Genomic DNA, 12,592 nt, shown 5'->3' on the forward strand with positions numbered 1-12,592 from the left:
AAAAAAAAAAAAAAAAAAAGAAAAGAAACAGACAAAATTAATGTTAATTATATATTTTATTTAACTCAATATATCCAAACTATTATTTCAGCATGCAGTCAATATGAAAAAAATAAATGAGATATTCTACAAGCTTTTTTGGTAATCAAAATCTAGTGTGTAGTTTACATTTAGAGCATATCTTAATTTAGACCATCCACATTTCAAGTGCTCAGTTGCCACATGTGGCTGGTGGCTACCACAGTGAACAACATGGCTATAGAGTTTAGTCACCTGACAGGAAACATAAAGGATAATGAGTAAGATGTTAAACATCAACACAAGGATGCAGGTGGCCAAGTACAGAATGTGGCAAATCTTACTGGACAAGTGACCCAGTTTTCTTCAACCAATACACTGATATAGAAAAAATGAAAGAGGGAGTAAGAACTCACATAGGATTTTATTTGCATCTTGATTTGAACAAGTTAACTATAAAAAGACATTTATGGGACAATTAGAGGAATTATAATACCGGATAATAAAGAATTACTTCTTTAGGTATGATAATGTCATTACGGCTATATTAAAAAGTAAGAGTATCTTTTTGAGATATATTTAAAAAAAATTTTTTTTGAGATGGAGTCTTGCTCTGTTGTTTCCCAGGCTGGAGTGCAGTGGCATGATCTCGGCTCACTGCAACCTCCACCTCCTGGGTTCAAGAGATTTTCCTGCCACAGCCTCCCAAACAGCTGGGGTTGTAAGAGCCTGCCACCATGCCCAACTAATTTTTGGTATTTTTAGTAGAGACAAGGTTTCACCATGTTGGCCAGGCTGATCTACCTGAAGTGATCCACCCTCCTCAGCCTCCAAAAGTGTTGGGATTACAGGCGTGAGCCACCGCGCCCAGCCAAGATATATACAGTATTTATTGAATAAATGACATGATGACTAGGATTTTTTTTTTTTTTTGAGACTGAGTCCCACTCTGTCTCATTGCACCAGGCTGGGGTGCAATGGCACAATCTCGGCTCACTGCAACCTCCGCCCCCTGGGTTCAAGCGATTCTCTTGCCTCAGCCTCCTGGGTAACTGGGATTACAGGCGCCCGGCACCATGCCCAGTTAACTTTTGTATTTTTAGTAGAGACAGAGTTTCACCATGTTGGCTAGTCTCATCTCGAACTCCTGACCTCAAGTTATCCACCTGCCTTGGCCTCCCAAAGTGCTGGGATTATAGGTGTGAGCCACCGCTCCCAGCTGGACTTCCTTTAAAATAATCCAACTCGGGGAGGGAAGGGGTTGCTTAGATTTTTCATATGTTGGTAACTGTTGAATCTGACAGGTATATGGGAGATCATTATACTATTTGTTCTACTTTTCTATGTTTGAAAAATTAATATAATTTTAAAGCTTGGGGAAAGAGAGAAAGCTTAACAGAGTTAACCGTTCAGCAACTGCAGAAATACTTCTGTTCCTAATTGGCATGGACTGACCGGGGAAAAGAAGACAAGGAGAGAAGAAAATAGTTGCCTAGAATTGTGAGAGTCTGTCTGGTCAGCCCTCCGTCTCCAACCCTGGCATTCCATTATCATATAAGAACAGGGCAGTTGCTTTCCTGATTCCACCCCACATTCATCCACTCTGCCTATATGTAATGGGCAAAGTCTTTCAAGAAGGATTTTTAGATTAAAGATTTTGAACAACTTACAGCCAGTAGACTCTGATTTATTTCTGCACCTTCCATCTTTGTCTGTCTATCTGAGTCCCTTGCATCTGCTGCTCTTTCACTGCCAGCCAAGTCAATAAAAGAGATCCTAGAGAAAAGACACAGGAGGAGTGACTTCTGTTAAGCTTTATTTTTATATCAGTCAGCATTCTGTGACTTCTGGAAGAAATTAACATTGGCCTATCCTTGGGAAAGAAAAGACATTACTGAGCCGGGTATGGTGGCTCACACCTATAAACCCAGCTATTTGGGATGCTGAGGTGGAGGACTGTTTGAGGCCAGGAGTTCTAGACCAGCCCGAGCAACACAGCAAGACCCTATCTCTTAAAAAATTCTAAAAACTGGCTGGGCGTGGTGGCTCACGCCTGTAATCCCAGCATTTTGGGAGGCTGAGGTGGGTGGATCACGAGGCCAAGAGATCAAGACCATCCTGGCCAACATGGTGAAACCCTATCTCTACTAAAAATACAAAAATTAGCTGGGCGTGGTGGTGCACGCCTGTAGTCCCAGCCACTAGGGAGGCTGAGGCAGGGGAATCACTTGAACCTGAGAGGTGGAGGCTGCAGTGAGCCAAGATCGCGCCACTGCACTCCAGCCTCGCGACAGAGTGAGACTTCTTCTCAGGAAAAAAAAAATTGTAAAAATTAGCTGGTAGGCTGAGTACCTGGGACTACAGGTGTGGACCACCACATCCAGCTATTTTTTTTTTTTTTTAAGAGACAGGGTGGATGTGAAGGTGATCTGGCTGTGATATCTGTCACCCCATTGATCAAACTACTAGGCTCAAGAGATCCTCTCACCTTGCCCTCCCAAAGTGCTGAGATTACAGGTGTCAGCCACCATCAGCCTACCAGTTAATTTTTACAATTTTTTTTTTTTGAGACGGAGCCCCACTCTGTTGCCAGGCTCTTGAGCCTAGGTGTTCAAGACCAGCCTGGGCAAAATAGAGAGACCCCGTTTCAACCCTGGAGACTGATGGGGTGACAGATGTCGCAGCCAGATCGCCCTCACATCCACCCTGTCTCTTAAAAAAAAAAATAGCTAGGTGTGGTGGTCCACACCTGTAGTCCCAGCTACACAGGAGGCTGAGGCAGGAGGACTGCTTGAGCCCAGCGAAACCCTATCTTACATACAAACAAACAAACATGACTGTCAGCTTTCCAAGAGTATCACAAGATTCTGATCTGTCAGTTGATGCTGGTACTGTCGACTCAAACATGTCTATTGGTTTTAATTATTTATGAGAAAGTATGACTAAAATTAATAAAACATTCTTCCCAAAAGGCTAAATGACCACAATGCTAATCACTTAAGTAACCACTTAGGTAATTACATAGAAAACTTTTGTGGACAGCAATCCAGCAAAAAAAAAAAAAGAAAAGAAAAGAAAAGAAGAACACTCATTACTCAGAGATGAAATAGGCTCATCCATCAGCGTGGCATATTATTTGCTAAGAGAGCACCAGAGAAGCAATGAATGTATCCAATTGTCTTATGGCTTCTTTCAAGAAGAATGGATTAATCTTCTCCTCCCACCTTTTTTGGCATGTAAGCTCTCTGAGATGCATTCCCTACTGTTTCTCTGCTGAAACTGTGTTTCATGTTACAAGCAATCAATGTCCCTTTTAATAACTTAGGGTTGACCAACAATAGGTCATTACTTCATGGTTAATCAACTGATGACACGTTAGTACAATGATTTATTTCAGGGTTAACAACTCTACTCTGTATCCCTGCAATGAAGAACTCCATGGTGGCAGGATATCATGTTGTTGAGAAAACATACTTCAAAGTCACATTAAAGGAAAGGCAGACAATGTAACTCCCTGATATTTCCAGCTCACCTGCCAAATGTCCTCTTGGCTGAATCTTTGATCTGAATTTGGATGATGGCATGGGAGCGGGAAGAGTCTGCATTAACTCCAGTGGCCCCAGTGCTGCGCTCCTTGCTGCCCTTTAAGATCACCTGAAAATAAAATCCATAGGATGACTTCCCCAAGGAGTAAACAAAACCCTCTGGCTACTAAGAATTGACTAAGAGCAGTAAACAGCAGACATACAATTGCGTCAGTGCACTGCAGTTTCTTCTGTCCAGGTGGAAAACCGCTCAAACACAAAATTATACCTAGTAAGTACCCAATGACGATGAAAACAATGTGAAATACTAATCTTGTGGGAGAACGTTCCATAGCTCAAGAGCTAATTTACTTCTTGATCTCATACACTCTTTTTAGTATCTTTGATGGATTTAGCCTAACTAAAATCCCCAGGGCATAACTTGGCTCCAAAGCAGGGTCTCACAATACCCATCTATCTTAGTAACTGAGGCAAAGGACATAAATGTGCATTATAGAATGACTAATCACATCTACCTGTTCTACCAGGATGCAGTAATAAAGGAGGCCAGGTCTGATGTAGAAATATGGAAGTGATGAGTTACTGTGATTACCACGAGCCCATGATTTCCCTTGAGACTAATCCTCACTCACCCTAGACTGGGAGTAAAGGACTCCTAACAGGAGTCCTCCTGGCCATAATGGAACGGGGCAGGGGATGTGAAGTCTCAGGATTGGCCTGCAGCCGCTGAACACACAGTCATTTAAGAACATGCTGCCCTTATTTTGGACAGGCGTATGAGTGTTAGTTACTGAGAATAAAAAAGGCAAAACAAATTTTTTTTGAAATAGGGGCTTGCTCTGTCACCCAGGCTGGAGTGCAGTGGTGTGATCATAGCTCACTGCAGCCATGACTTCCTGGGTTTGAGAGGTACTCCCAGCTCAGCCTTCTGAGTAGCTGGGATTATAGGTGTGCACCACCACACCTGGCTAATTTTTAAAATTTTTTGTAGAGACATGGTCTTACTATGTTGCCCAGGATGGTCTTGAACTCCCTGAGCTCAAGCAGTCCTCTCTCCTTAGTCCCTCAAAGTGGTAGGATTACGGGCATGAGCCACTGTACCCGGCCACAAGAAACTTTTTTTTTTTGATACGGAGTCTTGCTCTGTTGCCCAGGCTGGAGTGCAGTGGCCGGATCTTGGCTCACTGCAAGCTCTGTCTCCCGGGTTAACGCCATTCTCCTGCCTCAGCCTCCTCTTCCCAAAAGCCCACTAAAATGATCACAAACTAAGGCCAGGCACAATGGCTCATGCCTATAATCCCAGCACTTTGGGAGGCTGAGGAAGAAGGACTGCTTAAGCTGAGGATTTCAAGACCAGCCTGGACAACACAGTTAAGACCCATCTCTACAAAAAACAAAAAGTTAGCCAGGTGTGGTGGCACATGCCTGTAGTCCCAGCTACTCAAGAAGGCTGAGGCAGGAGAATCACTTGAGCCCAGGAGGTCAAGGCTGCAGTGAGCCGCGATTGCAGAGTAAGACCCTGTCTCAAAAAAATAAATAAAAATTTTGGGGCCGGGCGCAGTGGCTCAAGCCTGTAATCCCCAGCACTTTGGGAGGCCGAGGCAGGTGGATCACGAGGTCAGGAGATCGAGACCATCCTGGCTAACATGGTGAAACCCCGTCTCTACTAAAATACAAAAAACTGGCCGGGCGAGGTGGCAGGCGCCTATAGTCCCAGCTACTCGGAGGCTGAGGCGGGAGAATGGCGTGAACCCAGGAGGCGGAGCTTGCAGTGAGCCGAGATTGCGCCACTGCACTCCAGCCCGGGCGACAAAGCGAGACTCTGTCTCGAAAAAAAAAATAAAAATAAATACATAAATAAATAAAATTTTAAAATAAAGAATTAAAACTGTATTCATCTTTAAAGCAATAAAAGGAAAGGCGGTAGCAGTGGACAATATATTTCTTCTTTTAAATAAAAAAACAAAGACAAGGTCTCACTATGCTGCCCAGGCTGGCCTTGAAGTCCTGGGCTCAAGCAATCCTCCCACCTCGGCCTCCCAAAATGCTGGGATTACAAGTGTGATATATTTCAATGAAATTTTAGAATGTGGAAAGATAATGAAGGGATGTTAATTGCCAGCAATGAAGTTATAAAGTAAGTAAGTAGGAAAGGGGAGAGTCAGTCTATCAACCCATTAGGACCCCTAAGAGGGGCTCAGACTCTGGAAGCACCAGGTAATACTGGGATAAGGCACAGATACACAGTCAGTGATCAGAGCAGTAAAGCCCTCGGTGAAACATTCCCTATTCATCCCCACCCTGTGCAGGAGGCAGAAGGTATAGTCTCCAGAAAATGGGAACCAGAGACCAAAAGGACTAAGCACCAGGCACAGTGTGGGGCAGAGTCAAGTGAAAGAACTTAAACAAGGATTAAGTAAAAGCAACACACCAGCTCCCCAACATTAGTCCTCAGCCAGAATTCTCTGGAAAACCCTCACTTCCAAGCCCTTCATATGTTTACGTTTTGGGGACTTCCCCGGCAAAACCAATTAACTTTCAACCTATAGTGAAGCTTAATGATCAGCAAGCACACCTCTGACACACAAACTTTGTGACTGTTATTTTTTTAATGCCTCATACATACACATGAATAGAAAGCCAAAGCCACCAGCATGAAAACACCAAACCAAAAGAGGGAATAGAAAAAGCACTTGGAAATTTAAAATATGATAAAGTAAAAACTGTATTCAAAAGGTAGTAAGATATAGGCTGGGCATGGTGGCTCACGCCTGTAATCCCAACACTTTGGGAGGCTGAGGCAGGAGGATTACTTGAGCCCAGGAGTTCAAGACCAGCCTGGGCAAAGAATGAGACCCCCATCTCTACAAAAATTAGCTGGGCGTGGTGGTGCACAACTGTAGTCCCAGACAGGAGGCTGAGGCAGTAAGCTGCACTCCAGCCTAGGGGACAAAAATCTCATCTCTTAAAATAATCACCTACTCTCAGGTTCAGGGGAAAATTAATTAATTAAATAAAATAAAAGGTTGTAAGTTTTAGGTTTTTTTTTTTTTTTTTTTTTTGGAGTTGTAAGTTAAGGATATGTCCCAGAAAGTAAAACATAAACAAGATCTGCCCTCCCATGTCTGTTGCAGCACTGTTCACAACAGCCAAGATTTGGAAGCAACCTAGTGTCCATCAAGAGATGAATGGATAAAGAAAATGTGGTGCTCGTACACAATGGAGTACCCATTCAGCCATGAAAAAGAATGAGAGCCTGTCATTTGCAACAACATGGATGGAACAGGAGATCATTATGTTAAGTGAAATAAGCCAGGCACAGAAAGACAAACATCACATGTTCTCACTTATGTGTGTGATCTAAAAATCAAAGAAATTGAACTCATGGACATAGATACTAGAAGGATGGTTACCACAGGGGCTGGGAAGGGTAGTGGGGATGCGGGGGTGGTTAATAAGTACACACAAAAAAGAAATAATGAATAAGACCTACTATTTGACAATACAACAGGATGATCATAGTTAACAATATTTTATAGGCTGGGCGTGGTAGCTCACACCCATAATCCAGCACTTTGGGAGGCTAAGGCAGGTGGATCACTTTAGTGCAGGTGTTTGAGATCAGCCTGGCCTACAGGGTGAAACCCCATCTCTACTAAAAATTAAAAAATTAGCCAGGCGTGGTGGCACACACCTGTAATCCCAGCTACTCAGAAGGCTGAGGCAGGAGAATTGCTTGAACCCAGGAGGCGGAGGTTGCAGTGAGCTGAGATCACACCATTGCACTCCAGCCTGGGCGACAGAGCAAATAAAGAATAAAAGCCGGGTGTAGTGGGTCACATCTGCAATCCTAGCACTTTGGGAGGCCAAGGCGGGCGGATCACTTGAGGTCAGGAGTTCGAATAAGCCTGGCCAACATGGTGAAATCCCGTCTCTACTAAAAATACAAAAATTACCCGGGTGTTGTGGTGCATGCCTGTAATCCCAGCTACTTGGGAGGCTGAGGCAGTAGAATTGCTTGAACCCAGGAGGCGGAGGTTGCAGTGAGCTGAGATCGTGCCATTGTACTCCAGCCTTGGGGGAAAAAAAAAGAATAATAAAGTTCTATTTCATTTTTTCTCAATCTCTCACCATTTTAATTTATATCATATTGAACATAGTCACAGTTTCCAAATTAGGAATCCAAAAGTAGACAGAGCCAAACTTCAACAATAAGATACAAAATATCTTAACAAGCAGTAGCAGTTGCTTTTTAGAAATTTAATTAACTAAAAATATTTTTTCCATGATCTAAGCAATAGTATGTTTCTAAAGATTATCTGTATGTGAGATGTAAAATCAAAATTCAGAATCATACTTAAATACACCAAATTTGTAAAAAGTTTGCTAAAAATTTAAAGAGACAAAATGATGAATCCTTCTATAAAGAGAAGAATCTGCTAATTTATAAAGCTAGATCATCAACTATATGGATACCACCTTTCTGCTAATGAAATCATAGGAGTTACAGTGGTAATCTCTTATACTGGATATGGCAAGTGCTGAGAAAAAAGCACTGCTAACTAAGCTCAGACGCTGGGTAAGACACTTAAGGCCAGCACTGTGACTGAACCATCCAGTTTAAATGCACCTTCTGGCCCTGGCTTCTCCCTGTCCCTTTCACTTCATGTTTACACAGGCTGGGATGCAACGCTGATGGATCATCAGATTGGTACTGTTCCTTTTTCAAACTTTTTTTTCCTCATTAGAAAAGACAAACTTAATGTGGAAAACTTGGAAAATATAGGAAGAAGATAAAGAAGAAAATATGTATCTCTCATAATTCCAGTGATTATAAAATTCTGGTGTATTTCCTTTCAGAGTTTTAGATTTCTTACAGCTTTTTTTTTTTTTTGGTCATTTACAAATCCTATGAAAAGACAGCGGAGGTCTTAAACCTTTACATTTGTAAAAGCAGTATGTCTAATAAGGAAAGGAACACAGAGAAGCTAAGTGACTTATACAAGGTCACATAGGTAGAATATGGTTAGGCCAGGAATAGAAGGCAGATATCCTCTTCTACATGTGAGTAATGATGTTCCTAATAATGCTAGTCCAATGAGACCCAGTGAGAACTCAGAGAGGCCTCAAGGCCATACTTCGCAAGGAAATGTGGATATGAACAGGAAATGCAAAGGGTGGCCCTGTGGCTCTTCCTCAAGAGTGTCAAAAAAGATTGGCTTCTGAGACTGTGTTACAGACTTTTGAACTTGGGTTTTCACTGCATCTTGTACACCATAATGTACTGGGTATCTCTAAGTACATCTCAGAGACCTAACATGTTGAGATGCCCTTTCCTGGTTAAATATATTTTAGAGAAGGCATGAGGAATTTCTGGTCCTTGGTCCAATTTTTTCCAATAACAGCCTGCTATAGTCATGCCTTCCAGAAACTATGTAGCAATGCACCTGAGCTATGAAGAGTAAAAATGAGGCAGTCTGTGAATATCAAAGTCATCACATTTTTGTAAATGACATATACAACTGAAGTATAGCAGTTAAAATGGTGAAATCTGGAGTCAGGTTGCCAGGGTTCACATGCCAGCTCTACCATGTGGTTGTGTAGACTACTGCAAATCACTTAACTTTTAAGGGTCTCAGTTTCTTATCTATAAAATGGGAATTATGGCCGGGCACAGTGGCTCACACCTGTCTGTACTCCCAGCACTCCAGGAGGCTAAGAAGTGCAGATCACCTGAGGTCAGGACTTTGACATCAGCCTTGCCAACATGGTGAAACCCCATCTCTATTAAAAACACAAAAATTGGCTGGGTGCAGTGGCTCACATCTGTAATCCCAGCACTTTGGGAGACTGAGGAGGGTGGATCACCTGAGGTCAGGAGTTCGAGACCAGCCTGGCCAACCTGGTAAAACGCCCCCATCTCTACTAAAAATACAAAAATATTAGGTGTGGTGGCATGCGCCTGTAATCCCAGTTACTTGGGAGGCTGAGGCAGGATAATCACTTGAACCCAGGAGGTGGGGGTTGCAGTGAGTTGATATCACACCACTGCACTCCCACCTGGGCTACAAAGGGAGACTCTGTCTCAAAAACAAACAAACAAACAAATATTAGCCAGGCATGGTGGCCTGCGCCTGTAATCTCAGCTACTCGGGAGGCTGAGGCAGGAGAATCGCTTCAACTCAGAAGGCGGAGGTTGCAGTGAGCCAAGATCACGCCACTGCACTCCAGCCTGGGCCACAGAGCTAGACTCTGTCTCAAAAATAAAATAAAATAGAATAGAATAGGAATTACCTAGGTTATTAAGGCTAAAAAAAAGATCATACATAACTAAAGTGCTTAGTGCCACAACTGGCACATGGTAACTTCTCAATAAACATTAATTTTTGAAAAGATACTAAAGGGGCCGGGCTCATGCCTGTAATCCCAGCACTTAGGGAGGCTGAGGCAGGTGGATCACCTGAGGTTGGGCGTTAGAGACCAACATGGTAAAACCCTGTCTCTACTAGAAATACAAAAATTAGCCAGGTGTGGGTAGTGGGCACCTATAATCCCAGCTACTCAGGAGGCTGAGGCAGGAGAATCCCTTGAACCTGGGAGGCAGAGGTTGCTGTGAGTCAAGATCACGTCACTGCATTCCAGCCTCGACAAGAGAGCAAAATTCCGTCTCAAAAACAAAACAGAAAGAAAAGATACTAAAGAACCAACATCTTTGTTTAAACTTCTAAAACTTAAACTATTTCTTTTTTTCATAAATGTAAAACAGAGTTTCATGGAAAAATATAGTTTTAGTGATCAACATGAAATATCATGGGCTTCCCAGTGCAAATCAAAAAACAAACAAACAAACAAAAAAAAACAGGGAAGGAAGCAGATAAGAGAAAGAGAGAATCTATTTGGGGGAAATGCAAGTCTAGGAGGTGAGCAAAATTAATGCAATCACCTTTAAATCTACTAGGCCCCCTTTTCCTCTCACTGCCTCTTCCTTCTCAAACTCCTTCCCTAACTAAACTCCGTTGGGCAAGTTTCTAAATCTAAGTTCTCTAGAGAGAACATATTATGTGAATAGTAAAATGGGAATCTGCTACAATAGGAAGTAATGAAAACTGGGCCTGGTGTGGTGGCTCACACCTGTAATCCCAGCACTTTGGGAGGCTGAGGTAGAGGATCACTTGAGCCCAGAAGTTCAAGACCAATCTGGGCAACATCTACAAAAAATTTTTTTTAAAATTAGCCAGGTGTGGTGGTGCACACCTGTGGTCCTAGCTACTCAGAAGGCTGAAGTGGGAGGATCGCTTGAGCCCAGGAGGTTGAGGCTGCAGTGAGCTGTGAATGCACCACTGCACTCCTGCCTAGGTGACAGAGTGAGACTCTATCTCAAAAAAAAAAAAACAAAAAAAAACACAAAAAACTGTGGCGGTGCTGGGAAACATCATTCAGGGACTTAATAAGAATAATACATGTGGAAAGTTGAGCCAGTATCATACTACAAATTTTATGTATGTTATCTCACCTCCTTCTCTCCAGCATCCAACCCAATCATCTATCAATATCTACATGTTTCACGTTCAGACAGGTAAAGGATATACTCAGGGATACATGGCACTGTACCTGACTGCCCATTACAGCCAAGGCAATGATAAAACATGAAACAAGTTTATCAAAATTCCTAGGAATGAATACTTCTGACTATATAAAATGGGTATAGAAATCACTTAAAAAAACAATGAATCTCTAAAACTGAAAAAATGCCCATTGTCTGACAAAATCTCGATTCCAAATCTGGGAAATGTGATGAAGCAGTGAGTCTTCTGTAAAGGCAGGAAGTTCTGGGGCCTGCGTTGGCAAGAAATCAAATACACTTGGAAGGAGAAACTTCCTGGAGGAAGGACAATCCCATGTGAATAATGAAGCTACCAGCTGTGCAGGCAGGCCATGCCTGAGTAATCCTGAGGGTGATTTGAGAGGGTAACACTCCAAGATGACACTTGAGGGTGACACTTGAGCAAACACATGGATGATACCTGAGCGAGTATGAACAGTGACACCTGAGAGTGAAATGTGAAACCTGAGTTAGCAAGTGCTGTTGTTTCAAGTCAATAAATGTTTATTTATGAGGATAACTGTGTCAGGTATCCATAAATTATATAAACTTTCCACCTTGATCTCAGCTGGCTTCCTCCTTGTACAACCCCATATGTACTGCAGACTGAGGGTATCAATGGCGATAATATGTTGACTAACAAGGAACTTTTCTGCTTTTCTTAGGAACCATACTTTAGAATAGAACAGTGCCATAAACTCTTCAGGATGGAGGGGTTGACTCAACACCAGACTGTCAGTATTTACGGCCTAAAGGCAATGAAGAGTCTTCTTCCTAGTGTTTGCTTCTTTCCCCTTTAATTGGTTTAATTTTCAGTGACAAAGGAATCCTGAGGACCAGACTCACCTGATACTCCTGGCCAAATGTGGGACTGGCTGGAGGTAGGGGCAAAAGGACCACAGGGAACAGAGTATGAGAAACAATTTCCTTAGGACTCCACAGCAGAGGAAGCTCTGGGGAGAATGGTCACAGCTCCGGGGCAGCCCTTCAGCATGTCCCACACACTTTCGTTCTGTGCCTACCTTTGCAATCACTAGAAAGAAGCTCTTAGGTGACCCTCTAAAACAGACACACTTGGGTGCTATACTCAGGTTTTGGATCCCAGGACCCAGGAATCTAATAACGCAAATGTGAAGTCTCATCCCTTAAGCAAAATTTGCCTAAAGTATTTGTCTCAGGAAAAAGAAACTTATAAAAAGATCTATACCAATGATGGGCCACTATGCCACTGCACACACCCAAGTCCCAAGTATTAATTTTGAAAAAGCAACAACAAAATTTTCCACAAACCCTGTTATTTGAAGATTAAACAGTCCTTTAAACACCTAATTTTAAGCAAATAATAACAGAAGACATTGTTATTAATGTATGAATTAATTCAGTCAGTGTCTTTTCTCTTCTCTTTTTTTTTTTTTTTTTTTTTTTT

The 12,592-nt window shown here is 42.4% G+C and overlaps 1 protein-coding gene across 1 annotated transcript in view; it reads right to left on the minus strand.

The window, feature by feature from the left end:
* The window catches only part of KIF24 (kinesin family member 24), a 74,837-nt gene that overhangs the window by 15,491 nt on the left and 46,754 nt on the right, over positions 1 to 12,592 (minus strand). The window contains exons 7-8 of the mRNA XM_017892066.1: positions 3,551 to 3,672; positions 1,689 to 1,794 (exon numbers count right to left, since the gene is read on the minus strand). Coding sequence (XP_017747555.1) covers positions 1,689 to 1,794; positions 3,551 to 3,672 — 228 coding nt within the window. The remainder of the gene's footprint in view (positions 1 to 1,688; positions 1,795 to 3,550; positions 3,673 to 12,592) is intronic.

The sequence above is a fragment of the Rhinopithecus bieti genome, unplaced genomic scaffold, assembly GCF_001698545.2.
Source record: "Rhinopithecus bieti isolate Rb0 unplaced genomic scaffold, ASM169854v2 scaffold_22042, whole genome shotgun sequence".
Taxonomy (NCBI): domain Eukaryota; kingdom Metazoa; phylum Chordata; class Mammalia; order Primates; family Cercopithecidae; genus Rhinopithecus; species Rhinopithecus bieti.